We start from the raw sequence: 27,326 nt of genomic DNA, 5'->3' as shown, positions 1-27,326 counted from the left end.
AAAGATTTAGTGACCAGGGTCTTTAGGGCCCAAAGGGACAAGGGAAGAAGTTGGACGAAACCATGCCCAAAATGATTTCTTAGGATTATAAGTGAATTTTAGTTTTGCACAAACCATTGATTGTTAAGTGTTGGGCCTTCACTTTTCCTATAATCTGGAGTAAATCTGTACTTACTTAAATATTTTTAAGTTAAAAAAAAGAGTGAGAATAATTAGATTAAGAAATCCATTATCAGAGTTGATTCCTTTCCATCTCTGTAAATGCTGTTTTATAAGACAGGAAATAACAAAACAAACCAGTATCATTAGTCTAGTCTGGCATGCTGTTTATGTCCACAAGAGTTTTGTAAGTGAAAATATTAATGCTTTCAGAATTTCTATAACAAGTTCTTCTAATTTAAATAGTATTCTCTTGCTCTGTATACAAATAATATATATTTCCCGAGCTTGGGATATTAATTTTAAATACTTTCAGTACTTATGGAAACAGTTTGTTCCTTTTTATTTATTTGTATATTAGTAGCACAAACCAGGAATTTTCATTTTTCACTTAAATTAGTTTTCCAGGTAATGAAAACTTACACCCTTAAACATAAAATTTTATTTTTTTGTTTTAATCATTTCTTGACTTTTAAAATGTTCTGTAATTTACACACAAACATAGAGAAATAGAATGTTTATTTTTCCTGCATTTATCAAAATTATTTCATATTGTTAAACCTTAAATACTTGAATTTTAAGACCACGCTGTAAGAAGAGACTTCAGAATGTAGATTTGTTGATTATCAAATATTTTTCACATCTGTAATGTAGTTATATAGCTTGGAATAAGGCTTAAAAGATGAAATTATTTAAAAAGTGAATTTATGAAGAAATAAATTAGGTTTTAACTTCTTAGAATGTATTGCTTTTACTATGCTATAATTATATGAGGAAATAAGACTCAGTAGTTTGTTTTTCAACCTACAGAAGTACTGGCAGGTTTTAGAAAACAGGTATCTCAGGAAATAAAATGAAATTCCAACTGTAAGATTTTCAGACTACTGATGAATTTTTAAAGTGCATAGGCATTTTAGTGAATTTCAAGCTTGCAAAAGCGTTGAAGCTGAATCTGTGCTTTCACTTAGTGGGTCTGGTGTTACTTCTTATTTAATTTACTCATTGATAAGAGAAAATGAACCGCTTTCTAGGTTTGTACTACAGAAAGTGCCGGTTAATTTCCAAGGAAGGTGTTACTCATGATACGAAGCTTTTCTGCCTGATGCTACCACCAAGCACTCATCTTCAGGTGCCAGTTGGGCAACATGTTTACCTCAAGCTAACTATTACAGGTAAGGTAATAGAGGCTTTGGGGAAACATTTTATTTGAAAGCAAGTCCAAATCAGTACTAATCTTTTAGGAAGTACCCATTTAGGTTCTTAATACATGTTTCTGGCAGCTGAGTGAGTGATAGCCCAGTTCTAGGTTTGTAGATGCAACGTTCCAATGGGTTGGAGCCATAGCCACACCATACCATGTGGGGGACAAAGACCCTGTCACTAGTCAGGGAGAGAGAGTTCCACCAGCACTGAAATGTACTCCTCACAGAACCCTCAAGGGAAGAGGTGAGGGAGTGCCCAAGTGGTCCTGTAGGGGGAAACTACTAGAAACACATGCCGGTGTCTCTCTCTTTTTTTTTTTTTTTTAAAGATTTTATTTATTTATTTGACAGAGAGACACAGCGAGAGAGAGAACACAAGCAGGGGGAGTCAGGGAGGGAGAAGCAGGCTTCCCACAGAGCAGGGAGCCCGATGTGGGGCTCGATCCCAGGACCCCGGGATCATGACCGGACCCGAAGGCAGACGCCCAACAACTGAGCCACCCAGGCGCCCCATGCCGGTGTCTCTTAATAACCACGTCTGCTTGTGTCATTTATGGAGTTGAATTTATAAAATTCAAAAGGAGTGGATGATTATAAATGATTTCCTTCCATCTGCCACCGGGATAAGCAGCTCTATAAAGATACTCCTTACTGGGAATTTTTCCCCTCATTTTCATCCTGAAGTTACCTTATGTACTTGTTTTAAATGTTCTTAACCACGTCTAACATTTTCTTGGCCTTTCGAAGCTGCAGAAGGCCACATTCTCACATCAGTTCTCAGTGTTTCCCGCAGTCTGGCTGACTGCCAGCCAGGACTTGGTTGGTACAACATACCACCACAGCTCTAGGAAGTTCCTCCCTTCATCGTCACCAGTGCCAGGTGTCATTCAATAGCTTGTATACTCCCCAGCGCAGTTACTGTCAATGGATTAGAATTTACAGGTAGATTAATTCTGTATATGTCAAGGAGCCACGTAGAAAATGTTGGTCTTTTCATTTGTGGTGACTCCTTTCTATGGCATTTGGCTAGCTAAAAATATAACATGAATTCTTATTAAATTTATCCTGTTTTTTTAATATTATATTCTTAGAGCCAGCTAGTTGGATTAATATTTTTTCCTTCAGGTGCCATATCATATTTTAAAACATTAAAACAATTCAAAATATATAAAGTAAAAAGTGAAATTCTTCCCTTTCTCAACCCTTATGATCCCTGTGACCATCAGTAACCATTGTTAAAAATTTGGTACATAATTAAAATTATTATGTAAGTACTTTCTTATATCTCTGTGTAAACTTTTGATGCCTTTTTTTTGTAGCCCATTACAAAGTTTATATCCTGATAGAACAGATGGTTGTCTAAGTTTAGTACCATAAATCCCTATCATTTCATGTTACACTTAATAAAAATACATTGTTTATATGATGTGTAAAGTATTGATTTGTGTAAATTATTTCAACATGCATAGGCTTGGGATATATATATACACACACATACTATATATAGAAAATATAGTTAGAATTATATACACATTAGATGTACAGTTTTAAATATGTACTGATAGCATCATAAAATTAGTATGTTTGATCATTATTCAGAGCTTTTGAGATTTTTAGAATTGAATTTCTTTGTCATGACTTTTTCTAGGTACTGAAATTGTGAAGCCATATACACCTGTATCTGATTTCTTACTCTCAGAGTTCAAGGAACCAGTTCTTCTCAACAATAAATACATCTACCTTTTGATCAAAATCTATCCTGCTGGACTCTTCACACCAGAGCTTGATCATCTTCATATTGGTTAGTATTCTTTTTTTAATCATATTGATTAGTATTCTTTTTTTAACCTCATTTGTGTTCTAGATTGGATCACATGTTACATACACTGTCTTCTAGTAATCTACATGTGGGAGTCCATGAAATAATGAAACTCAACATGTCTACAACCAAAGTCATGTTCTCTTTGTCCCGCCCTACCTATCCTTACTCCCACATTCCTCATCGTTATTATTTACAGCATCACTCTTCATCCTGGACCCCGTCTGCAGGCTTGAGTCATTCTTGACTCCATTTTTGCCCTCCCAGTCCAGTCTGCCACTAAGTTCTAGTGACTTTTTGCTCATTCTTTTCTATCCCTTGCGCCACCCTCTTAGATCAAGACTTCATCATTTCTCTCATGACCTCTAACTGTCTCTCTCAGTTGCCTCTAATGGTGTCTTTCTCTTTCTGTTTTTCTGCATTTCCAAACTGCCCTGAGGATAGATTTAATCAGGTTGTTCTGCAGCTTTGAAACTTCTGATGGGTGTCCATTACTTCACTGATTAAGTCCTCTGCATGTCATTATGTCTCAGCACAGACATTCGTGATCTCTCCAGCTTCATCTCTCTATGTAACTACTTGTGTGAATACTACTCAGAGTTCCACAAGTTTATCATCCTCATTCATAGGTACATGCAGGTGCCTCATGTAGGATGCCTATCACCCCTTTCTCTCTGCCTGTCAGATAGCCTTTTTTTTTTAAAGACCGAAACAAAATATCATGTCATTTATGAAGCCTCCTTTCTCCCGAACCCCTCAGTAACTAACACTTTGTTCATAGCTCTAGGATAGGAATAAATAACATTCCTTCTTTACAGAACTTTGAGTTTGAGGGTAAATATTGTCTTATCTTTCTATTTCCCATACCTAGCATGGCAATTGGCACATAATAGGGTCTCAATAAATGTACTTTGAAAGAACTAATAAAAAGACTATAATGACATCTATTAAGATTTCAAAACCCCTGTTCCTGTTTCTGTTCCTTTTTCTACATCTGCAACTTTTCACTACCTTTTGTTTAACAGTAAAAGTGCTCTTCCCATTTCTAACACAGCTTTAGCAGTAACATCAAGTACCAGTGAAGTAGATCACTATAATTTGGAAATAAAGAAAATTTGTTGCATTATGAAAGTTAAGCCAGACTTTACATAATGGATGTGATTAGTCCTCTTTGATTACATAAATCAAAATACTGAATATAAATGTGAACCTAAAGAATCTGGGAATGCCTGCAAATCTAGCGAAGGTGACTATCATCTTGTGGTAGACTGACGCATGATTGTAATATAGCATGTGGAAACTGAACCCATGTTATTATACCCTATTTATAGAGATTGTGTGAACAGAGCAGGGTGGAGAATTAGCCTGGAGCATGGAAAAGGAAAGCCCAAAGAACAAGATCAGTGTTTTTTCAGCTTCATCCAGGGGAGCTAGACATAGTGCAAATACTTGTGTCACTTAGAGAGTGACATACTGGCCTGGTAGTGATAACTCATGAAGCCTGATCACGGTCTACATGAGCTGCTCTATGAAATTATCCACTTCTTTGTTTCAATTCCATGTTCACCAAGCAACTCTTTTATGATTATTTTGGCCTTCCAAATGTTCTGATACTGGGAATGAGATGCCTCGGGTGGGGTATGTAAGGTTCAGGTTGCTAGGTGCAGATAGCCTTCTGTAAATCAATTGCTGTTCTGGTAGGTCTACTTTAATATCTTGTGAACTCGATTAAAATCAGGTCCCTTGCCTGAGTCTAATCAGTTTTCTGACATTGGAAAGACTGGACTGCTGACAAAATTCTCAAGTTACCCTCATTCTTTGAGGCATCTTTAGTAAACAGCCAGCTGACTTTTTTGTGAAGATATTCTGATCTTATGGTCCTTTTGAACTAGAACAGGAAGGTTCTGTTCCTTTCCAATACTTAATTCATCAGTTACTGCAAGATTCTTACTATCCTGGTATGGACAAGAAGGAAAATTTATGAGCATTGGAAAAAAAAAAAAGTATTTGAAATTATTTTTAAAATGTTTAACTTTTTTTTTATTTTAAAAATTACATTGGAAATTTCTGAAATGTCCCAAAGGCAGTTCTCTTATATGAGTGGTACATAGTGATTATATCAAATGCACTGCAAATGATTTTTCGCGAATATTCTAGATTGAGAAGTTGCATGCTCTAAGTACAGTTTCTGGTCTTTGTTTTTTATAGGCAGTAAATTCAGAACAGCTTTTTTATATATATATATAAAGGTTTTTTTTTTTTTTAAGATTTTATTTATTTATTTGGCAGAGAGAGACACAGCGAGAGAGGGAACACAAGCAGGGGAAGGGGAGAGGGAGAAGCAGGCTTCCTGCAGAGCAGAGAGCCCTATGCAGGGCTTGATCCCAGGATCCCAAGCCCTGAGCCGAAGGCAGACGCATAACGACTGAGCCACCCAGGCGCCCCACTGTCGTTTTAATCATAGGTTTTTTCAAAGATTTGATGGAGGTGACGTTAGCACATTTACTAACGTGACTGTAGAATACATTGCTGTTTCAATTTTCTCTCCTAGTTTTATTGGTCTGGCTACGAATCAATACGAAAGTGAGTATATATTCTCCACCTTGTACTGTGCAAGGCAGGTATACATGGACTTTACTTTTGAGGTGCTTATAATTAATTTAGCAATCAATTCTTTACTGATAACTTATACTTAAATACTTGTCAGTACTTTGTAAATTAGGGACTCCAGGTGGTTTGGGAAAATAATTATGGGAAATGAGTATAATAAAGCCTCATTATTAATTTGGTTAGAATGACATAATCCGAGTATACTTGGGGGCTTAATGAGTATTCCCAAAACTCCTTATACATTTCAAAGACTAAGCTGTAGTCTGAAAGTTATACATTCACCCTGTTACTCATCAGTGTTCTAAATTCAAGTAGCTTAACCTCAGTTTCCCTGATTTTTTTTTTTCTGATTTAGTTTGTATTTCATTGTTTAGGAGATTTTGTTTCCATAAGCAATCCTGAGGGCAATTTTAAAATATCCCAGTTCCGAGAATTAGAAGATCTCTTTTTACTGGCAGCTGGAACAGGCTTCACACCAATGGTTAAAATACTGAATTATGCTTTGACTAACATACCCGGTCTCAGGTATGTAATTTTATCTTTAATTACTGTCCTTTGTGAAGCTGTTAGATTAGTATAAGGTGTTCTAAATTAATTAAATACTCAGTGGACCTTCATAGACTTATTCTCATTCCCTCATTTACCATTTCTTACCCGATGTCCTCCAGTCCTAGCTGTTTTACTAACTTGATTCTTTTATTTTTTATACTTTTGGTTACCTAATTGGCACTAAAAAAACATTTCATGCCACTTTACATTTAGACTTTTCCTTTCATGCATGTTTTAAATGTAATCGAAATAGTTCTTTTTGAGTTGTTGTTGTTTTTTCTTTTAAGGAAAGTGAAGCTGATGTTCTTCAATAAAACAGAGGATGATATAATCTGGAGAAGCCAGTTGGAGAAATTAGCATTTAAAGATAAAAGGTATTAAACTGGTGTTAGCTCTGCATTTCAATATTCAAAAATGTGTAGTCAGTCTAGGCCTTATCTTCTTTGATTGGAGTTTTTAATTGTCCAGGAACCTCCTTCAAAGACAAAATAAGCTAATCAGTAATTCTCTCAATGTAAGTAATGTTAATTCCCTTCCCCCAAAGAAATACTGTTCAGTAAGATTAATATGACATCATATATCTATCAATAAAACATATACTGGGCTTTACGTTTGTGTGACTTATACTGAGTTGGGTTTCATTGAAAATTACATAGTATAGCCAATTTGATAATTCAAGATTTTCCTGTTATAGTGGGTACAAATCAAATAAATGTGATGAGATGGACTAAGCAAAAATAAGTATTTTTCTTTAGTACAGAATTTCTTAGAGCCTTTAATATGCTAATGTCCATTGTGACTTTTCAAGATGGGGTCTTCCTTATACATTGTTAAGATTTTCTTTATTTTTGTCTATTTACATTAACACTGATTAATGGCTGTGGTCCTCAGTGCGCACCTTGGAAACTGCTGGGACAGGCAGTAGAGAAAAGTTTGAGTCAGGCCAAACTGGTAAAATGAAAGAGCATGGAAATCTGTTTCATTTAAAAAAGCCCTAGCACAGCCAGCTGAAATAAGATAATTGAAATGGCCGTGTGCCCCATGTCCCCTAAGCAGACTTAAAAGCGGTAGGAAATTTTAAAGGAATTGTTTCGAAGAGTGAATTGGACTAGCTGTCATACTTTCTAAAGCATTTTTAGAGCTATTTTTAAGAAATTCGGGACTCTATAAGGACTTGACACAAAATATCTGAAGTAAATATGCTGAGGATCGTACAGCACAGATAAAATTCTAGGCCTTTCGAAAGTCAAGAGTTGAAGACGTAGAAACTCAGCTGTTCTGGGGCTCCGTTTCTTGTGCATACTTTCTGAGCATCCTAGCTAAGGGAATGCTTGGCCGCCCCTGGCTTTTCCTCCATCCCTCCTCTTCCTCCTCTCTTCGTAAATAACGTTCACAAGTTAAGGACGACCTGAACTTATTTATCCTTGAAGTATTTAGTCTTCTCACATACTTAAACCATAAACCTAAGAGTATTTACTATTATTTAGGTAGTTATATGGCAGTTTAGAGAAATACAAATTCCTGGGTTTACAAGTGTCTTTTTTGCTATTTTCAAAGTGGAAAATTAGAAGCAGCATGTATCAAAAAGCCTAAAGCCCTAATTTCGAGTTTTCATTCTACTCTTCACTAGCTTGGAACTTACTCAGAAATTACTTAGCTCTTTGGGCCTCTTTATCTTCAAAATAAAATAATGACATATTTCCTGTTTACTTCATAAGGCTGTAATGTGAGTATTAGAGAAGATTGTGTAACTGCCTTGAAAACTGGGAAGCCCTACCTCAAGATATTTGAATTGTGGTTTAGAAGAACTTTACCTACCTGTGTTTTGTTTCTGTATTAACTGTTTGAGCTCCTGTTTTCCTAACCAAATATTTAAAATAATTTAAACAGCATAGCTAGGCTTTTTTACTTTAGGATTTTTAAAAAAAAGTATTTCTGGCAGTGTTCTGACAAATTTATTTTTTAAGATGGTTTCCTTGTACAAGAAGATGCATTTACCATTATTTGAATGAACAGACATTGTCCATTTAGTCTTTCAATAGGAGTTAAACTTGATTTAAGAAGTATTTGGTATAAAGAAATGTGTTGACAGCCTCTGAATATACAGTGTGTTTCATTTCATTTTGTTTTGGTCTACATAATTTGGGTTGGTGGATTACATAGGCTGGAGTGTTGAAGGTGAGGCAAGACCCCTTTTTCACATCTGGGTGACTGGTCTAACAGCACTCACCAGCTGAGTGCTACTCTCCGCCTTGCAGAGAGAAGTGCTAGTGTTCTGACTTCTGGCCTGCCTTTACCCTCCCTCTTCTCCTTCTTTCTCTTCTTGCTCTCCTTTCTCACTCCTGTATGTGCTCTCTCTCTCTCTCCCTCTCTCCCTCTCTCCCTCTCTCCCTCTCTCCCTCTCTCCCTCTCTCCCTCTCTCCCTCTCTCCCCCTCTCCCCCTCTCCCCCTCTCCCCCTCTCCCCTCACTGACCTCCTCCTTCCTCTTCTTGGAGACATAGCTGTCCTTGCATGAGGCACTCTGTTGGCACTGACGTCTAACGTTGTATAATGTATGCTCCCTGGAGACTCCTGTTGGGCCCTCACTAGAAAACAAAAAGGCTGTGCTTGTATAGATGGCTTTGGAATGTTTATCAGCAATGTCACCGTATTCTGAGACTTTATGAGAAAGCTAGCCATAAAAGTTTGTTGATGGGTTTTGTAGCACTATTGATTATTGAGTCCCATACAAAAAAGGAAAGTAAAAGTTGAGATTTAATATAAGGCTATTTTAGTTACATCTGTATTTCAGTTAGCATTTAAGGCTTCAGTTTTTCCATTTGTAGAATAGGGATGTCAATACCTACATCATAGAATTGTTTGGTCAATGACGTAGTGTATATGTAGGTGCCTAGCCCAGAATTAGCATATTTGCAACATTCATTCATTCACTGAATACATGTGAGCTTCTACCATGTGCCTATATACAGAGGTATGACAGTGAACAAGATACTGTGTTTGTTTATTTTCTAACGCAATCCATGGAATGTATCTCTTCATTTACCCCCATTGCTAAACAATAGAATTGTGCAAAACACAGGTATATCATAAGTACCTTTTTGGGATATTTCTATTTCGGTCAAATTTCCATTAAGTATAAAATTTGAGCAGAAAAGAGCTTACTTGAATTTTGTCCAAGTATGTTATTACACTTGACTCTTAACTCCCGTAAAGACTCCATTCACAACATTTCAGATCTAGCAAAATCTCACACATTTATTTTTCTTAAGAAAATTGAGAGAAAACAGAAGGCAAATATGTATGGTAGTACATGTAGCTAATTACTATGTAAACTGGAATGCAAATTAAATTTCACTTATCTTCCTCTTGACTGCTGAACAGTGTTATGCATGAGGTCCCATCCCAGCAGAATGCCCTAGCTGTTGCAGAATGATTTTTGAGGGGCGGGATAGCTTGACAACGAGATTGACTTCTGGGCAACATTTTGTAATATATAAATATAACAAATGTTTTCCTTTACTTTCAGAACAGTCATTTTTGGAGAAAATAACCTTCTTTTAGTAAAGCTACCTGTCTCTCTCTGACACACAAACACATGCGCACGTATACACACTCTTTTTGTTTTGCATTTTTTAAACAATGTAGTCATACTGACTATATGTTTTATAACTATATTTTATGCTTAGTGTATTATGCCTATTCTGTGTATAGAATACTTTAAACCAGTGGTTCTCCATCTGGAGTAATTTTTGCTGCCACCTCAACTCCCCCGACCCTGTCCCCACCCCCCGCCATGACTTCAGGGGAACTGAAGAACATTGGTCTGAGAACATTTTTTTATCCTCACCACGGAGGGCATCTAGTTAGTAGAGGCCAGGAAGGCTGCTAACTTCCTACAGCACACAGGACAGTCTCTAACTACAAAGAAATATCCATCCCCAAATGGCAGTAGTGCCAGTTGGGAAAACCTGCACTGTACCATGATTTTTCATAGCTGTTATATTCAGTCATGTAAGCATACCATGATTTATTTAACCAATTCCCTGCTGTTTGGCATAGTGATCAGAGGTTGTTCTGTACCTCTCTATGCAGGATAAAATTCATCAGAAGAATCATCAGATCAGAGAATACCAAGGCTATTGATACATTTTGACAAATAGCCTCTAGCAAGGTAAAGTACCCAGCACAGAATATTGTACCCCGCACACTTAATATGTTAGTGTCCTTATTTTTCCTTTAGAAAGGATGAGGTTAATGTTTAGGGCATAAGGGACAGAGAAAGGGAAAGGGATTCCAAGCAGCAAAGGAGTGGGGCACAAAGGACAGGGGGTTGTGTACCCCGTTATAGGCACCAGTGGATCACGTGCATCACTTCAGATGTCTCTGTGCTCACTGTTTGCAAAACGTGCCTAATGTTGGGAAAAGATACAGAGTGAGTAAGAATACCCCAAGTGGTGGAGAAGTTCTGAAGGTCAGCAGCAACTGTAAAGTCTGTACCTTGAGAGGAACAAATCCTGTTATAGAGGTCTAAGAAGAGGAAAGAGTGAATCTGTTTTTGTGAGGGTGGGGATGGCAAAGCTTCAGTGGAAGAAGGGGCTTTTGAGTTGGGCTTTGGGAAGCGACTAGCATTTCTGTGCACAGCAAAAGGAATTTGGATAACAGGATTTTAGGAGCAAAAAACCACGAGGGCCAGTATGCTGAATGATTTAGCATTTAGCAAAAGAGCAGTCCAGTTTCATTGGACTATATACAGTGCATGATGGAGAACAATGTGAAATAACTGCAAAAATAAAACCATTGATTAGATCTATTTAGAAGGAATCTTAGTGGTGATCACTTTGAATCTTCTTGTTTTGGAGCCGAAGAAACAGGGTAGATTAAAATCAGGGAATGGAAGACCTTAAGTATAATTCGTATATCAAATAAGTGTGTACAAAGTGGGCATGGAAAGCTCCGGCCACATGGAAAGGAAGCTCATCTCCCTTTATTAACTGACAGGCTCTGTAGATAATGACTGGCTCTGTTTCTGTACTCTGGTTTCCGCATCAGGACTAGCAGTGTTTCAGTCCACTTGAGATAGCAAAAGCTGATGACTTCAGAGGCACAAGTAAATTGAAAAATGTGCCCGAGCCCCTTTTTCTCCAGCCTGTGATGTGCTCAGATATGTGGGCCCCTAATCTGGACTCTTAAGCACTCTGTTCCTCCCAGCTGTCCCTCAAATGGTGTGTTTCTTGGAATGTGTTTTTTGAAATATTCATGTGTTCCCCTCTAAAGGGTTCTGTGAATAAAAAGTTTGAGAAAGAATGTATACTATATTACCTTCTTGAAGGTTAGCTGGGAAATTGGCATATTCAAGGTTTTCAGAAATTTTGAAGAAATCTATTTAACTTTTCTTAACCCAGTAGTCCCAAACTCATTTGATAGGTTAGCCTTTTCTCATGATTACCGTTAACATCAGGAAGAACACTAGGTATTTCATCAGATTCGTTTTGAGAAGTGTTTCCATAATATATATATTTTATCAAATTTTAATTCCTAGCTGTTTATTTTGTGAGTTATTTTCCTGTGAGCAAATAGCAAGTCTTCTTGCTGTTTCTGGTATTTTTTTATTAAGTTTTTAATTTTGATTCCAGTATAGTTAACATGTTCTGGTAGTTTCAGGTGTAGAGTACAGTGATTCAACAGTTCTGTACATGACTCTGCTCATCATGATAAGTGCACTCCTTAATCCCCATCACCTAGTTCACCCACCCCCAACCACCTCCCCTCTGGTAACCACCTGTTTGTTCTCTATAGTTAGGTGTTAGCTTCTTGGTTCGTCTCACTCTCTCTTCTTTTTTCCTTTGTTCATTTGTTTTGTTTCTTAAATTCCATGTATGAGTGAAATCATAGAGTATTATTCAGCCACAAAAAAGAATGAAATCTTGCCATTTGCAACAACATGGATGGAGTTGTATAATGGCAAGTGAAATAGAGAAAATAGAGAAAGACAAATACCATATAATCTAATATTTTTCTTTATCTAGAGAAATCTAGGCCCTGGATACCCTGAAATACTATTCTCTGGGCAGTGACAAATCACAGAAGCTTTGTAAGCAGAAAGTTTTGAAATGGGATCTGGGTTTTTAGGAGAACTAATACAGCAGTGATGTGTCAGATAGATTTGGGCTGAGGGCATTAGGGCAGTATTTTAGACAAGAGATCTAAGGGCTTGATGTGGAGTTGTGGCAGTAGAATGCGAAGGTAGGGGACATGTGTAAGAAATGTGAAGGAGGTAGGTTTTGGAAGCTGATTGGCTGAAGGAGGAGGACCTCGGTTGTTGGATGACTGCGGGCTCTGCATAGGATTTATACTGAATGAATACATTTGTATGTCAAGATTTGTCATCTCAGGTCATTATCAGTCTACTCTGAAAGAACTTTTTTCACAAGCTTATTTACTTCCACTGACATTTAGAACACACAGGCCTTTTCCAGAAGCAGGCCTATTTTCTCTCTTTTCACTCTCTTTTTATGTTGCTTTGTACTTTATGGATTATCTAAATTTATTTTCAGGTAACATTTTCAGGAGTTCTAGTCCTTTCCTGCATTTTGAAATCATAGGGCAGGAAGGAATTTCAGAACATTCACCCTTATTATGCCTCAAGGCTATAATTGTTTCAGATGGTAAGTTGGCCTTTCAGAATAATCCAGAAGAGAGGATTCCATAGTAACCATCTGTGTCTTGTTTGGGTAAAAAAGAGTCCCTCTTTTAAGTATTCTTGAGTCTTAACTTGGCATGGCTTCTACTCCAGTGTAAGCTCTTCTAGTCCTATAAAGGAGATAAGCAGGGTAGCAGCCTCTTTACAATATCCCTAAAAATTGCATCCATGTGGCTGTTCACTTTTTCCATTGAGTACCCAAAAGTTATGGCCAAGGGACCATTGTGTGAATAAATATGAAATGCATGAGAAGTTTACATCATTTATGTAAGGATCTCAGTTATTTACCACACTTTAGTAGATGCCTGCAGAAAGTATGCCAATGATAGGCTTTATTTTTTAAACCTCTCGTAAAGGAAAATTATGAATTTTTTCAGAAGAGAGGGACGCCACTATTGATTTATATATCTTCGCAGTTTTGTTCCAGTGACAGACTTGTTGGAAATAGAGCCAGAGGAGACACTTTTTTATTTTTAATGTAGCAAGGCAGTTGCTATCTTTTATCCAGTTGTCTATGTGTAATTGGAAATGTCTTAAGATAGTAGTTCTGCACCTGCTTTTGGGTCTCCTTTGATAATCTGTTCAAAGGTTATATGGATCTTCCCAGAAAAACGTACTTACGAATTCATGTACATTTTTTAATGTGATTTCATAGATGCCAACATTCGACTTTTGTTTCTCTAAGTGCATTTTTTATTTTTGACCTGTATGGCTTCTTTATAAATACATTTCTTTATTCATTCATCAGGTATTCTTGCACACTTACCTCAAGCCAAGCCTGGGTCCAGTATTAAATAAGGCAGGCAAGGGTCCTGCCCTCATGGAGCAGTAAACAAATACGATATTCTAGAATTACCTGAAACTATATTAATTTTACATGCTAGCAAGGAAAAATCATTTAGTGAAAGAAAGTCTTTGGGGAAGCTCTTTTGTACAGAGTAGATTAGAGTGCTGCTAAAACTACATGGGAGCCTCAGAGGTAAGAAATAGAACATAATTCTACAGGGTTCTTAAATATAAAATCAGAGCATTAGAATAGGGATCACAGAGTTCTCCCACCTTGTCCTACAAATGGACAAATAAGACCTAGAGGCTGGCATCTGGGTGAGAGCTAGGACTGGTTTTCTCACCCCCAGCAGGCACTCTGAGTTGGTCCATTGTGCTTCGTGCCAGTTTTTGGGAACCATAACTTGGCTGCAGCACAGCAATGTGAGGGGCGCAGCACCAGCCCCATCTTGTTTCCGTTCTGGTACTTGGCTCCCCAGACGCCCTCATAAGGGAAACTGTTCACTTCTGCTTTCTCTTAAGATTGACATTAATGGATGATTCATTTCTGCCAGTCTTGAGACAATATCTCAGTTATTCACTGGAAACGGTAGAAAATCATTTGATCTGATGCTGCTAAAAATGGTAAGAATTGTGTTTGCTACATCAGAGAGCAGGTACAACATGAAATTTTTTATTTACTCTGATTCTTTACCAGCAGTTCACTCAACAGATTACAGAACTATGGGGAAAAAATGGCCTGTAGTTACATTGTGAGACTTGGTTTGATGTTCTTCTTTCTCATTTTAATTCTGTATCTTTCCTTTTTCTTTCATATGTGTGGTTTCTTAGTACTTGAGTGACTCCTGGGTGTTGGCTGCTAGGGATGCATTGACAGCTAAAGCAAACATGGCCCTTGTTCCCGTGGAGCTCATGATCTAACGGGGAAGGTGGACATTCATAGAATAGTCATCTTGATGACCACATATTTACAAGCTGAAGAAAAGGGAAAGAAAGTCATTTCTCCAACATAATAACAAAGGGCTGATGGGCAGCAGGGCTTCCCCCTGTGGAAATGATGCTTGAGCTAAGAACTGAAGGGTGGGGCATGGTAGAAGCATGGACAGAAAGAAAGAGGATGGGCAGCATGTGAAGACGGAGACAAGTAAGGTTTGATGAGGGTGTGCCTATGGGGGGTGAGGCAGAAAAGGTCCCCAGCATAAATCCCAGGCTCCTGGCTTTGGCAACCAAGTTCTGTGTCACCATTCACAAGGATAACATCAGGTGTGGGGTAGGGAGGTCATAAGTTGAGGCTGAAGCAATAGTAAGAAGTCAAATAGGCTCTCTTGGGTCTGGAACTCATTGGAGAGGTTCGGGTCGGAGATTAAAATGTACATGTCATTGAATTGCTCTGTACTGTGATTTATACAAGCAGATTATTAATAGAAATGTGGAGTTCTCTGAGATCCCTTGGAACTCTCTTTCTAGTGAATTCAGTAAATAATGCCAGATTACTCTTCTTATCCATAGCAAAAGCTAATCCTTAGTGAATGTGGATTTACCTGTATGTTTTTGTTAAATCTTTGCTTCCAATCTTTTCTAGCAAGTGTATCAATCTTAATGTATTAAATTGTTCTCTAGGGGAAAAAAGAAAACATTTTCATGAACTTGAAACATGCTAATAATATGTTTAAAATAATAGACTTTTAAAAACTGTTTCTTTTCTCTAGATTTGATGTTGAATTTGTTCTCTCAGCACCTACTTCTGAATGGAATGGCAAACGGGGATACATTTCACCAGCTCTTCTTTCTCAGTTTTTGAAAAGAAGTTTAGACAACTCCAGAGTCCTCATCTGCATTTGTGGACCAACACCATTCACAGAACAAGGAATAAGGTGAGTAGTAATGTGGTAGGGAAAAAAATACTCTATGCAAATCTTCCATAAAAAGCAATTGACTTAGCCCTCTGTTCTTCCCATTCATACAAACCAGCACTGCAATAGTCTGTTACAGCCTAAGAAAATAGTAAAGTTTCTAACCTTCATGCAGGTAGGAGGTTGGAGGCCAGGTTTATGCATGGAGTTAGACGTGAGTGATGATTTCTGCTAATGACCTGCAGTATGGATACGTATTCACAAGTTTGGTGCCACAGTCTTAGGTGGGACATTGGATTCAACCTCTTCTTCCACCAAAACTTTATAACATACAGTAATTAATAAGCATTGTTCATCTCATTGTAGCTTTTGACTTCTCTTCATTCTCTGCCACTAGGCAACAGCTAGTAAATTACAGTGATTGAAAGCCAGACAGTAAGACAGAAGGAGAGGCTGGAACATAAATAGGCAAAGACTAAGAGTTGACTCTGGATAATGAAACATCAGTGGTGGTGTTCATCTTATTTGAAATTCACCTTGCTCTGATTTAAATCTAAAATGACACTTGAAAATAGCCCGGTGTTGGGTATTAAGGAGGGCACGTACTGCATGGAGCACTGGGTGTTATATGCGAACAAAGAATCATGGAACGCTACATCAAAAACTAATGAAGTACTGTATGGTGACATAACATGACATAACATAACATAACATATAAATAAATAAATAAAAATATTTCGTTAAATGTAGCCACTATTGGGTGTCTAGGTGATTTTAAAATATGACTGCCTTAAATGCCCTGTTTTTCCTTTTTTTTGATATATGACTAAACCTAACATTTTGCTGGATAGTTTTCTCTATTGCTTTTTTATTTTTCATTTTAATTAAGAAAAAGATTGACCTCACTAAATAAAGACATTGAGAAATGTTTCTTTCCGTATTGCATTTTAAAATATTTTAATTAAATTTAAGTGTATTTCTGGATTTTAATACTTTCAGAAATGTTCTTTTGTTTAAGCACTCTCAAATTTTTTTAAATATTACAATTTAAACTTTTAATCTTTCAAAGTTAAAGCAAAACTATTAAAATTATAGTGAAGACTAACAGTATGGTTTGCAGTAAAATAATTTTTCAAAAAGAAAAAGGCTAAGAGCTACATTCTTCAACTTTATTGACACTGCTATTTCAGATGTATCTTAATGCTTGCTTTATAAGCAAGCATAATAATCCTTTGAAATGATGGGAATCATAAACTCTTCAGCATTGAAAGAGACTGTCTTTAAGGCCACTTAGCATGATTAACTGACTGAGGAAGAATCCCTTGTCCAGCCTCCTAAAGAAGTGGGTTGTTTTCTCCCATGAATGATGGGCCATTTGTGGGTTCTTCCTTCTTGTTCTCATTCCGTGCAAGGCTTAGCCCACTTCCTTGCACACCGGAGCCTCGGTGTATGTGGAATTGAATAGAAGGGAGCCAAGGTCCTAGTATGTCTGCATTTTTAAAATTGACGATGATCTCTACAGCATTAGTTTCTCAGTGTTACCTCAGAGCTAATCTTTCCATGCTGCACCAGCTGGCTTGCCTAGGATTGCTCAGGAGTATTACTGATCATCATCTATGGATCACTGCTTTTGCTCACCTTCGAACATGCTGCATGGAGTTGCCTTGTGAGATGTAGCCTGAGTCACGTCAGTACAGGCACACCTCGTCTCAGTGCTGCTCTTCACTTGATTGTGCTTCGCAGATACTGCATTTTTTTTTTAACATATTGAAGGTTGGTGGCAACCCTGCATCGAGCAAGTCCATCGGTGCTATTTTCCCAACAGCATTTTCTCACTTTGTGTCTCATTTTGGTAATTCTCATGATATTTCACCCTTCATTATTATTACATTTGTTACGGTGATCTACGATCAATGATTACAACTTGCCGGGAGCTCAGATGATGGTTAGCATGTTTTAGCAGTGAAGTATTTTTTAATTAAATAAGGCAGGCAAGGATCTTTTACATTTTTTTTTTTTAGACATAATGCCATTGCATTTTTTTTAGACATAATGCCATTGCACACTTACTAGACTATAGTGTAAAGATAACTTTTATATGCCTTGGAAAACAAAAAATTCATTTGACTTGCCCTGTTGCAATATTTGCTTTATTGCGGTGGTCTGGAACTGAATCCACAATATCTCTGAAGAGTGCCTGTACTTGCAATTCATAACATCTGCCCTTGTGACGTCTAATTTAAGACTCTCATTTCTTTGATTTCCTTGCCTTGACCATCTTAATGGATGTGGTGTATCTCTTACTTGGCAGTTACTTGGGTCTCTTATTATATCATAGTTTTTGCTGTCCTGAAAAATGACTCTGTAATGCCCACTCCCTAAGGCCCTCCAAAGTTAATCTCATGGCTGCTGTGTATGTATAACCATATCAAACATACTCTCCATATTTGGTGAAAATTTGTTAAATTTATATGATATGATAACAGAGAAAGACTCAGAAATGGATTTTATTTTAATATAGATAAAGAGCAAGATAATTACTTGCTCAGTAAAGGTGCTTTCGTTTACTAAATACCCACTTGTTTATTACCTAGATAAATAAAACAGTCTCTGCTCTCCAGGCCCACCCTGTCTAGTGGTGGAAACAGTTGCACACACTGGTAACTAAAATATGACTCAGAATATCATAAACACTCTTACCAGAGGTAAAAACAAAGTGTTATGAAAATTCAGGAAGAGGCAATTTACTTCTCCCTAGGGGTGTGTATTGGAGAGAGAGGAGCTGCATGCTCAGAAAGACCTGTTCTTTGAGTGATGGCCAAAATGTTGCCAGTCAGAGGAGGTGGAGAAGGGTAGGGTAGGCAGAGGAACAAGCAGACACTTTGAGGATGCAGGTATTCAAAAGACGAGACTGGCGTGGCCAGTGTGAAGCCACTAGCCAGTGAGGGACAGTGAGCGTGGCTGGAAAGGGGGGATGAGTTCAGCCAGGGAGAGGCTTGACTGTTGCACCAAGTTGGCCCTGTGGCTCCTATGCCATCCTGTGATTTTGTCTGAATATGTGTGTATGTCTAGAAGCTGCTAACTTGAATCTGAATCCCAGCTCTACCACTCACAGTCATCTTGCAATCACTAATCCGGTGTCCTAGAGCCAATTACTTAACCTTTCCAAGCTTTAGTGCACTCATCTGTACAAGGGAATAAATAATATGTTTAGGCATGTGAAATGCTTAGCACAGTGGCTACATGTAGTGAGGACTAAATAAATGTTTTTATTTTCAGCAACATTTTTTTCTTTTTTATAACGTACAGTGTTATGTTAGTTTCACGCATACATTATAGTGAGTGATTCAGCATTTCTGTACGTTACTCAGTGTTCATCACAATAAGTGTCCTTTTGACCCCCTTTATCTGTGTCATCCATCCCCACGGGCAACCCCTGGTTTGTTCTTCATATTCAAGAGTCTGTTTTTTTTTCTTTTTTGTTCATTTCGTTTCTTAAACTCCACATGAGTGAAATCATATGGTAGTTGTCTTTCTCTGTTTTCAGCAGCGTTTTAGACAGAGCTACTTCTAAGATTTCAGTCTCTATTTATAATGTTTTCCAAGTTGAATTATACTTAAGCAGTATTTCTGCTTGTCTTGTTCAGTTTAGGAGAATGAAGATAGAATGCTAGGGGGATCAACTCCTTACTTTGAAAACTGGTGAATAAAGGGGGAAAAATATCATGCATTTATTCCACCTTTTCTGTATGAGCTGTACTACTGAGTAACTACATAATAAATTAGCAGAAGTTTGTTTTTCTCTATAGAATTCCTTAGCTGATAAATAATTATAGTAGGTGTCAGCAACTTTAGTCCTTAATGAACTAATGGATGTGTACGTAGATCACCAATGGTTGTTAGCATCCAAAAAGAGAGGCAGTCAGGTATTATGTGCTATTAAAGTACACCACAAAGATGCAGCAAAATGAAGTCTCTGGGAGGCTCAACACATAGAAATCTGATTTTGACAACAAAGAAATTGCCGGACAAAGAGAGAGAAGGGATATTGTAGCTCAAAAGATACCTAAAAGACATCAGCCAATCACAATGAGTAGACTTTAAATTGGCATTAAACAAACTTAAAAATTATGGCATCCATTAGACAATTGAAAATTTGAACACTGACTAGATATTTGATGATATCAAGAAATGATTGTTAGTTTTTTAGAAGTGATAATTGGGTTTTTTTTTTTTGAAAGTACATGCTAAGCGGGAAAAATGAAAAAATACAATGTTTATGATTGTAAACTTTGATCTTACTTCTTTATTTTTAAACATTTTCCCAAAGAAACATGTCCTTTGTATTTGTTTTTCAGGTTGCTGCATGATCTGAACTTTTCCAAAGATGAGATCCATAGTTTTACAGCATAATGAAGAGCTGTCATTGTCCTTTATTCAACTGTTTTGTCTAAATTTGTGATTACTTAGGATTTTTTAAGAGCACATTTTTGTACATACTAACTAAAAGGTCAGCTAGAATCCAGGTTTCAGTTTCTTCAATGAAATCAACTGTTCCTTCAGTATAGATGACTTGTTGACTTTATTTTGTACCATAACTTATTTTACTACTGATCTCTGACCTGGAATCTATCATGGCAACAAGTCCATACAGGAGTCTTTTGTGATAAGTCACAAACTTCCTTACCATTTAAAGTGTATCACTGTTCTACAGTAAGCTCTTGTGTTTTATGACATGATAAAGTAAATGATCATTTTGATCAGATTTCTATGCCGTAAAATGTCTTATTAGCAATACAGATTAAATTTTACATTGCACTGTTAACTCAGGAAATGATCGTTTATGTCCTTGTATTACTATTAAAACATGGAATGTTATAACTTACTAAGTGATCCACACATTTGTGTGTGTGTGTGTGTGTGTGTGTGTGTGTATGGCACCGATACAGAGTAGAATAAAAGTATAAGTACTTTTTAATTCCTTTGGTGGAAATGTGTTTGAGTGCAACAATATCCCGTCTGTGTCTAAGGGGAATTTAAAAGGCAACAATATAAGATTCTGGAGACACTTCACATAGGCAGTTTTGGATTAGATGTGTCAGAGAGTGGAAGGGAATCTTTTTTTTTTTTTTTAATTTTATTTATTTATTCATGAGAGACAGAGAGAGAATGGCAGAGGGAGAAGCAGGCTCCCAAGGAGCAGGGAGCCCGATGCGGGACTCGATCCCAGGACCCTGGGATCATGACCTGAGCCGAAGGCAGACGCTTAACCATCTGAGCCACCCAGGCGCCCGAGTGGAAGGGAATCTTAACAACTCTTTTGATTCCTCTCCAAAATTAGAGGTGTCAGGAAAGATCATGAAAGTGTAGCATCTGGTCCCATGACCTAAAATAATCATTTGGTGCTTTGGAATGGGTTAAACTGTAGTTCTTTTTGAGCCCATCTAGACGCACACTGTGTCCTAAATGCTACCTTCCCTGGCTGCTTCCCGCACACCTGGCAGTTCAGCAGGGAGCCCTCCTGCACTCTGCTGTGTGGGCGATTTATTCCCCCCCCCCACCACCTCTGCTGCTGCCTGCAGCTTTCAAGTACCTTCCCAGATTGGGATTTAGCAAAGGACATCAAGAAAAGTCACTGTGTCGATCAAAGAAAGACATGTATCTTATGAGCTCACTGATATGAGGAATTCTTAATCTCAGGAAACAAACTGAGGCTTGCTGCAGTGGTGGGGGGTGGGAGGGATGGGGTGGCTGGGTGATAGACATTGGGGAGGGTATGTGGTATGGTGAGCGCTGTGAACTGTGTAAGACTGATGAATCACTGACCTGTACCTCTGAAACAAATAATACATTATATGTTAAAAAAAAAAAAAATAGTAGGAAGGGAAAAATGAAGGGGGGGAAATCAGAGGGGGAGACGAGCCATGAGAGGCTATGGACTCAGAGAAACAAACTGAGGGTTCTAGAGGGGAGGGGGGTGGGGGGATGGGTTAGCCCGGTGATGGGTATTAAAGAGGGCACGTTCTGCGTGGAGCACTGGGTGTTACACGCAAACAATGAATCATGGAACACTACATCAAAAACTAATGATGTAATGTATGGTGATTAACATAACATAATAAAATAAAATTTTAAAAAGTCACTCTGAACTTTCCATGAGGAAACTTGAATGCACAGGTGGCTACTGCAGGAACTGAGATTTTTCCATGTTACCCAATAAGCAGCCCTGTTTTCACAGAAAGGGGGGGTGGGAGGAGTCTCCAATTTCCCTGAAAATGATGTTACAAATAGCTAAAGCTTCACTGAACGTGGTTCTCAAGAGGAACACAACATTCACCTTCCTAAAATGACAAACCCCCAGCTGATGAGGCCGCGCGTGTGCGGGTGGCTGGCGAACCCATCTCCTGTGCCTCCTTCTGCGGACTGTTGCGCCCACCTCATCCTTCGCTGGGCCTGGCAGGACCGAGCTGTCCTGGCTGCCAGTGCTCCCTGGTGGCGAACGGGAACATTCTGTAGCTTCTGCCTCCCTGCCACCTCCTGTTTCTCCTCCGGGAGAGATCGCAAACTCTCTGGGCACACTTTTTTTTTGTAGTTTATTAGTAAATATATCCATCAGTTCCGCCTCAGCCAACAGTTTTCTCATCTTTTCTAAACTTTTTTCTCTCCAGTCCTTTTCTAATCACCTCAAACACATAAAATCCTCTATTACTCTCTATATGTATCTCTTTCTCATTCCTCTTCTTACTGTATTTTAAAGCAAAAGGAAATCCATAAGCATCTTCTGGACCTATATGTTAATTATTCCCAAATTGGAGTCTCTAACTGAGAATCACTGAGCTTCACTTTCCCATATCCAGGCACCTCCTGGATGCCACGTGGATGTTCCACAAAGCTCCCCCATAGGCAGTTCCCACCGTGGGCCTCTTACCCCAAGTCCCCTTCTCTTGCATTCCTAGATTCACCGGGACTACCTTCCGCCTATCCGGCTCTTCCAGAACCATTCAGTCCAGGTAGTCTTCAACCTAATTTCACACCAGCTAGCCCTGCCCTCTCATCCCTCAGCTGAAGTAGGACAGTATCCTGGTTACAGTCTTGATCTCACTGAAATCCATTCTCCACTCCGGCATCTTCTAGAAGGCCCTGGAGAGAAAATCCCCTACATAGAGCTTCAGGCTCCCATTGTATACAGCCATATATTGAGAGGCATTTGTGGGAGTATAGATTGTACCTTTTTTTTTTACCAGAGTACTCCAAGATTCCTACATCACATGTTTGCAATGAGGAAAGAGAATTATATTCAAAGTCACTTTTGCTGGCTTGCTTCTTTTAAAAAAAAAAAGTGTTTGTTTATGGGTTTTCTATTGCTGCCAGAACAGTTTCATGGCTGAGAAGTCTGAGCGTAAGGGGCCTGAGCTGGGTCCTCTGCTGAAGGCCTCACAAGGCTGCAATCAGGCTGTCCGCTGGGCTGCGCTCTTCCCTGGAGGCTCTGGGAAAGATTGTGTTTCCAGGCTCATTGAGGTTGTTGGCGGAATTCAATTCCTTGCAGTTGTAGGGATGGAGTTCCCAGCTGTCAGCTGGGGGCCAGTCTTTGCTTGTAAAAGCTGCCCACGTTCCCTCTCATGCGGTCTGTGCGGCCCCTCCAGGCCAGGCTGGTCCAGTCCCTCTCAGGCTTCACATCTCACCCACTTTCCCTTCCGCTACATCTTTTGCCCCAGCTGGAGAAAGTTCGGGGCTTTTAAAGGCTCACGTGATTCAAGTGGGCCTACCCACATAATCCAGAATAATCTCCCCGTCGTAAAATCTGTTGCTTACAGCTGCAAAGTCTTTTGTCATTTAATGTAACATATTCAGAATTTGTAGGTGTTAGGGCATTGACATTTAGGAGGAAACATTCTGCCTTCTACAGCCTACAAAGAGAACAGAGAGAAACTTGTCCAAGGTAAGATCATTGTGTTCTGTCTAGATATTGTTATGGGCTCTCACTTTTTATCTTAATGTGACAGAGTATGAGAGGAGTGCGAGGCGCTCCCGTATTCCAGAATGCTCAGCTTCATCATGCTGACAAAGGCTCCAACTTCCTCTGCGATCCACTACCTTTGCCCCATAAGCTTGCCCTGTTTGGGGCTGTACCTACTGATGAGCCAGATGAACCAGACTCTGGTCTACAATATTTAAAATTCTGACTAATAACTTAAAAATGAAAAGTAAAACCTTAACCAGGCCCAGTGTCTTGGTTTCTTTTCTGCTTTGCTCTTCACGGTGAGTTCTTTTCACCCCGGGTTGCCAGTTTGGCGGATCTCGAATCAGTGCCAGGGTGATCTGTCTAAAATGCAAAAATATGTTTTCCTTCCTGGTTAAGGTTCTCTTCTGCCGCCCAGTCACCAGTCATGGAGTGGAGGCTCTACCTTGGGGGCAACACACCAAGATTGGGGTCCTACTTGTGAGGCAATGGCTCCATACCAGGCAAGCCGAGGACACCTTAGGCTGCTGCCTCCCTCCCTCCCCCAAGCACTCAGCTCTTAGGATGAGGTGTCGCTCACAGAAGCTCACTCGCTATTCCCCAGAACAGTCCCCGTCCCCTTCAAATTCATGTCCAGATCTTTCTGTGGATTTTACTTTCTCTTGGATGAGTAACTAGAAGTTCAATTGCTGGGTCACATGGTAACTATATATTTAACTTAAAAAAAAAAAAAACCTGTTTTAGGGGTGCCTGGGTGGCCCAGTGAGTTAAGCGTCCAACTCTTGATTTTGGCTCAGGTCTTGATCTCAGAGTCCTGGGATCGAGCCCCTCATCTGGCTCCTTGCTCAGCGGGGAAAGGGGTCTGCTTGTCTCCCTCTTCTGCCCCTCCCCCTGCTTGTACCTTCTCTCTCAAATATTTAAAAAAAAGTTTTATTCTGTATATATTTCTATGTCTAATGTAGAGACAACCATTTACCAGATAATTGTTCTTTTGAATATATTGTTTCAACTTTTAAGAAAATGCCAGGATTTTCTCCCCCAAAATATTTGTGCCATTTTACATCGAGTGTTGTGTGAGACTTTGGTTTATTCTACATCCTCACCAACATTGAATTATTAGTCTTTTAAATTGTAGTGTGTAGTGGTATCTTGCTGTGGTTTCAATTTGCATTTGATGTCTAGTGATGTTGAACATATTATCATGTGCTTATTGACCATCGGTATATTGTCTTTTGCAGGGTGTCTGTTTAAATCTGCCCATTTTTAAATTGGATTGTTTTCTTGTTACTGAGCTGTAAGCATTCTTTCTGTACCCCATGCACAAGCTTTTAGCAGATATCTTTTGCAAGTATTTTCTTCCACTGTGTGACAGCAAATCACATGCGCCCCCACAGCTATTAGAGCTTAGGGCAAAATGAAGCTTAGAGACATTGAGATCTGATCAAAATAAAAACGTTAAATAAATAAGAGTACAGGAGGCAGCCGTGAAGTTGATATGTGAATGCCTGAAATTTTAGGAGGAGAACTGTAGCAGCAGAGTTGGGGGAACACTCTAGAGGGGCCAGGCTGAGGGGCAGGCAGCTGAGGACAAGTAGGGCCATGATTCAGCACCTGCGATTCTGCTTCACTGGGAAACACTTTAAATATTGAGTGTCGTAACTCTGCCGCCATGAAGGCAAATAGAAACCATACACGATTCCTGTAAGCTCGGCCGTTAGGAAGAACAAACCATTTACACGGAGTACATTTTGTCCATCGCTTTGTAGCAACTGGACCCTTGGAGGTAAATCTGAAAATGAGCTGGCAACATTATTCCTCCAAGAGCTTATGTTCTGAGTTGGGAATTTCTAATCAGCCATTTCAGCCCTTGGTGATTAGAACAGGGAAGGGAGTGTTTTCATTTGTGGTGTTGGCTGAAGCAGCCTGCATAGACTTCATTACAATTCCATTTCCTCTCATTTAGAGCATGCTGAGGAAAGCATTTAATTCTGCTCTGCAATTGCTCTTTAAATATGTCTAAGGGAAGAGGCTGCTGAAAATTTTAGTAAAATATATTCAGGTGTTTGTTATGCTGAGGATTTTCCACTTTCTGAGCAAGTTAATATTTTATTTATACAAGAAATGTCACGAGGCAGTTCTCAGAGTAGCCACATTCTTGTGCCATTTAGAAAAAAAAATCAGAGAAATCATTACACATTTAGATTTTCATCATTACCTTTCCTATATTAAGTGTGGCGTTTTTAAATATATATACTCATAATTTAAAATCTTAAATGTATTATCCTAAGCCTTTGATGAAGTGGAAATTCTGTCCAATAAACCTTTAGAAGAAGGTATTCTCCCTCACCCAGTTAGGGAGTGGCAAAGGAAACCAAAGACAGGGTCCTCTGTGCTCACGGGGATTTCAGGAAGAACACAGCACAAGATGGGGCACCTGGGTGGCTCAGTCAGTTAGGCATCTGCCTTCAGCTCAGGTCATGGTCCCAGGGTGCTGGGATCGAGTCCCACATCCGGCTCCCTGCTCAGCAGAGAGCCTGCTTCTCTCTCTCTTTCTCCGCTGCTCCCCCTGCTTGTGTGGTCTCTCTCTCTCTCTGTCAAATAAATGAATGAAATCTTAAAAAAGAAAAGAACATAACACAAGAGTCAAAAGTAACACATTGCAGGTACCATCAGCTCGCTCATAACCAAACCCTGGAACTCTGCCCCACTGAGCTGGACTGACTCCCTGGAAAGACCACTCTGTCCCAGGAGCCCCATCATACCAGCTTGGGGTGCAGAGGAAGGCCTTAAATTTGTGTACTGCACGAGGTTTTCTGTGAGATGCAGAACAATATTCTTGTGCGAGGTGTATTCACCTCGGTGTATTAAAAGTTCTCCTTTTTGTCCTGTTGGTCATGAAATCTTAAATAATATTAGCTAATATTTATATAGTGCTTTTCAATTGACAAAGCAACTTCTAACAACACTTACAGGGGTGCTGGTAAATGTTTAACAACCATTCTCAAAACAAAGAGAAAACCCTGAAATGTAGAAATTGCCGATTTCTGTGGTATAAATCCTTCCGCTAAGGTCAGTTTCAAATGCGAAGTGACTGGATGTGGGTTTGGGAAGAGATGGGCGCCATTGGCTCTGCCCAGAGGGTAACAGTCTCAGAGAAGTTACAGACCTGGCACTGTGCATGTTTTCATTTAACTCAGACAAACTTAACGAGGTTTTGTGATGAGGCTTAAAGAAGCTAAGTTATGAGTTGGAAGTGGTAGAGCCGGGACTAGAGTGCAGGTGGTCTGATTAGCTCGTCCGAGGTCACACAACTGGTGGGAGCTACCTCAGGGCTTCAGAGCCACGTCTGATAGGGGGCCTCACTTCTCCTCAGGAAACTCTCTCAATCGTGTTTTTCAGTCTGTGAAATTACAAAGCTTTTCCTTATGGTCAGTTCTAGAAACTGTCAGGAGTACTTCTTTTATCCGTACTTGTTTAAAAATTACTCATAAGTGAGACAGAAACATAATGGCTACTCTGGGAGGGGCGAAAGGAAAGTATAGAGAAGGCTCTGGACCCCACTCTGTCCCTGAGTGGCTGGTTGGGTTTGGGAAACTGACTTAGTCTCTTGGTGCCATGTTTGTCTCACATAATATAGGGGATGATTTGTATCTTTTACAGACTAGGTGCTTAATAAATGTTAGCCACT

The 27,326-nt window shown here is 39.0% G+C and overlaps 1 protein-coding gene across 3 annotated transcripts in view; it reads left to right on the top strand.

The window, feature by feature from the left end:
- Positions 1–20,563, top strand: part of CYB5R4 (cytochrome b5 reductase 4) — an 83,341-nt gene extending 62,778 nt beyond the window's left edge. For all 3 annotated transcript variants that reach the window (XM_028108027.2, XM_028108028.2, XM_028108029.2), the window contains 6 exons: positions 1,191–1,331; positions 3,010–3,162; positions 6,165–6,315; positions 6,627–6,713; positions 15,535–15,699; positions 20,037–20,563. In XM_028108027.2, the coding sequence (XP_027963828.1) occupies positions 1,191–1,331; positions 3,010–3,162; positions 6,165–6,315; positions 6,627–6,713; positions 15,535–15,699; positions 20,037–20,091 (752 nt within the window). In that variant the 3' untranslated portion in view covers positions 20,092–20,563. The remainder of the gene's footprint in view (positions 1–1,190; positions 1,332–3,009; positions 3,163–6,164; positions 6,316–6,626; positions 6,714–15,534; positions 15,700–20,036) is intronic.
- Positions 20,564–27,326: the final 6,763 nt, after the last annotated feature.

Source organism: Eumetopias jubatus, unplaced genomic scaffold (assembly GCF_037043125.1).
Source record: "Eumetopias jubatus isolate StellerSeaLion01/CBP00866 unplaced genomic scaffold, mEumJub1_p1.0 scaffold_6, whole genome shotgun sequence".
Taxonomy (NCBI): domain Eukaryota; kingdom Metazoa; phylum Chordata; class Mammalia; order Carnivora; family Otariidae; genus Eumetopias; species Eumetopias jubatus.
The sequence above is the reverse complement of the archived record's forward strand: the minus strand, read 5'-3'. Positions and strand labels throughout refer to the sequence as shown.